The sequence below is a fragment of the Cryptomeria japonica genome, chromosome 3 (assembly GCF_030272615.1).
Source record: "Cryptomeria japonica chromosome 3, Sugi_1.0, whole genome shotgun sequence".
Classification (NCBI taxonomy): domain Eukaryota; kingdom Viridiplantae; phylum Streptophyta; class Pinopsida; order Cupressales; family Cupressaceae; genus Cryptomeria; species Cryptomeria japonica.
The window spans coordinates 841,726,369-841,729,464 of NC_081407.1; the positions used below are offsets into that span (position 1 = coordinate 841,726,369).

Genomic DNA, 3,096 nt, shown 5'->3' on the forward strand with positions numbered 1-3,096 from the left:
CAAACATAACATGAGCCTGTTGATTATGGAACTTGATTATCTTCCTAGTTGAGAAGTTTTGTTTAAGTTATAATTGGAACCTTGTAAGAAGATGCAAAGTAGATTTGAAACTATCACTTCTCCATTGAGAGCTTTGTTGCAAAAGCAAAATTATTTTCTAAATTTGGTCTACCAATTGATCTCATGTACTACACAAATTTATGCAAAAAAATTATACAAATTTCACTAAAAAAGGATCCCATGAGGTGGTTCTAAAAGTGGTTATCTTGCAAAAAGATATGTGCAATCAACTAGGCAAAAATGTTAGTTAAAAAAACTTCTTTAATTAAATTTAGGATAAATTAATATATGTGTATTAGTAGAAAATAATTAAACTGTGCTTGCTATATCTAATTTTTACATGTTAGAGCATCTTTTACTAGTCAAAATTGATCCCCATGATGTCAACACCACTCTTTGCTAAAGTGTTTTATAGAGAAATATTGTATGTTGCAAAATTGATCTAGTTGATTTGTGCCTAAGAACTGACAGTATTGAATAGTATCTAAATGAGAATGTTCAATAGAAAGGGTAATGTTCTCTAAGGTAAAAATAGTGGATTACAACTTGCTAAAATGTTGTAATATGAAGAAAAGTACTATCTTATGATATGCAGAATTGAATTGGTTGATTAATGTATAATGACATCTACCATTTGAGTAATACTTTAGGGAGATTATTGGATTATGCGGGTCATGTTCTTCTAGGTTTACCTTTTCATTATATTTTGCTCACATATTTGTATACGTAGAACTATTTTAGATTCTATGAAACTGATTTGACCAATTGATGTGTAGAGACCTATTGTATTGAATTCCCTAACTGAATTGTAGAAAAAAATGATTAAAAATTAGAAAACTCAAAGAAAAAAATAGATACTAAAGGAGGGTATGTTGGAGAACGATATATAACTGATAATTTAAATGGACTTGAACGCCTTGCAGCAAAGAACAAATTTTTCCATTTACCTTCATCTCAGCAATGAGTATGGGGAAATCTATGGTCATCACGCTCATACTTGTTGTCTCGCTCAGTTTATTTAATTTCCATGTCTCCTCCGCTAAGCGTACCATTCTGATGTGATAAAACTCAATTAATGGTAACCAATGTACCTTATACCCTAGATGATGTGAACTAAATCGAAATCTAGAGCTGAAGTAAACCGCAATTTTCCAACTAAATTACTCCTCTCTAGCCAGACTGGCGGGTGACTCAATTCCACTCTCTTTGCGATGACGGATGACTTAATCCCACACTCAGTCGCTTCTCATAAATGCCCCGGCGGACTAGATGGTGGAGTATCCAAGTGCCGTAACACAAACGATATCATTCATAAATAATTATTTTGATACATTTTACATTCTATTCAGTGTTTTTAACAGGTGGATCAATTGCTGAGCATAACGCACTATCAGTTTGAACGTCTCCCACTCAAAATTTAGGAGGGAAATCTAGTCAATGAATATTTTGACAATAACGTACGTCATATACGGACTGTTTTACACGCAGTATGAGTTTGAATGCCTATCGCTCAAAATTTAACCATCATTTGAACTATTCATAATGTGGTCTCTATAAATATAGATGGATTTCCATTCTCCGTCTGTGTCTTCATCTTCATCTTTTTCCATTAACCTTCATCTCAGCAGTGAGTATGGGGAAATCTATGGTCATCACGCTCATACTTGTTGTCTCGCTCAGTTTATTTAATTTCCATGTCTCCTCCGCTAAGCGTACCATTTTGATTGGAGACTGTCGAATGTTACCTAGTTGTACAGACTGCCACAGATATACTTCTGATCCTACTTGCTGCCATTTGCCACATCATCCTAATTTGTCACCACTCATGGAGGAAGTGGAGCATTCCTCACCACATGAAAAATCAGTGGAGAAGCATTTCTCACCAGATGAGAAATCAGCAGAGCGTTTATCAGCAGATGAAAAAACGGCTTAAAAGAAAAAGCCTAAAATAAGGCAGCCAATCTGTTTTGACGGTATAATGGAATAAGTATAGATAAATAAATAAAGCTTTTAATAATAAATACAATACAATTGAGTGGAGAAGCATTTCTCACTAGATGAGAAATCAGTGGAGGAGTATTTCTCACCGGATGAAAAATCATTGGAAGCTTGTATAGAGTGTGTACCACATTCCTTATCGATGGAGGATTTGTCACCAGATGACAAATCAGTAGAGCATTTATCAGCAGATGAAAAAAAGGCTTAAAAGAAAAAGCGTACGAATATATTTTGGTAGTAAAATATAAATAAGTATAGATAAATAAAGCCTGCAATTTCTTTTATTGACTAATGAAGACGGGTCCATTTTTTCCATCATTAATTTTCTTTCAGGGAATATAACTGGTTTAGTTTTCTAATTTTTTACATATTTTCTTTATATTAAATTCAATTCTACTTTTTATTTTCATATTTAATGGTAAATTACAGATATTTGAACTGATAAAGTTGGAGGACACTCATTAAATATTGCTTATAAATTTTTATTCAGATTTTTATTTATAATTAATTACGTTTCACAAATTCATAAAATTTAATACTATGGCTTGTATTTTGCACTCTAAATAAAATCATGACCATAGCAACATTTTAAAGAGGGTTCTCGATGTAAAAGATTTGGAATTTTATATATGTTTCAAAATAATAATGCTATGTATTTAACTCTATATGTAGTATTGATACTACGTTGTATACTAATCTAAAATATGTTGTCATTTATTTTGGAAAATAATTTAATATTATAACTTAATTTACTAGAAAATTCAACCATAAAAATGTACAATTTGTTCTCTCTTATATTAATCTCGCATCGTCACATTTGTTATGCAAAAGTTAGCTCAAGTTGATCTTACAAGTGTATCTATGGACATACTATGACAAGTAAAAGTTAAATTTTCTTAACTTAATCTAGGTTAATTAAATAGTTTGTAAGTTTAAATTTATTAAAATATAATATTGCAAATGATGAATAGTTAAATTTTGATTAAAATGCAAAAATGGGGTAAGGAAAGTGACCATAACAAACACAAAACTTTGGAA

At 31.3% G+C, this 3,096-nt stretch overlaps 1 protein-coding gene across 1 annotated transcript; it reads left to right on the forward strand.

Annotated features, from left to right (window-relative positions):
* Window positions 1-1,667: 1,667 nt before the first annotated feature.
* Window positions 1,668-2,058, forward strand: LOC131070012 (uncharacterized). Its single transcript, XM_058005564.2, has one exon. It carries the CDS (start codon window positions 1,694-1,696, stop codon window positions 1,991-1,993), a length of 300 nt encoding a protein of 99 aa, XP_057861547.1. The 5' UTR covers window positions 1,668-1,693; the 3' UTR covers window positions 1,994-2,058.
* Window positions 2,059-3,096: the final 1,038 nt, after the last annotated feature.

Bases quoted from the DNA above. Each gene is read 5' to 3' on its own strand.
- LOC131070012 (XM_058005564.2), top strand. From the start codon at position 1,694: ATGGGGAAATCTATGGTCATCACGCTCATACTTGTTGTCTCGCTCAGT.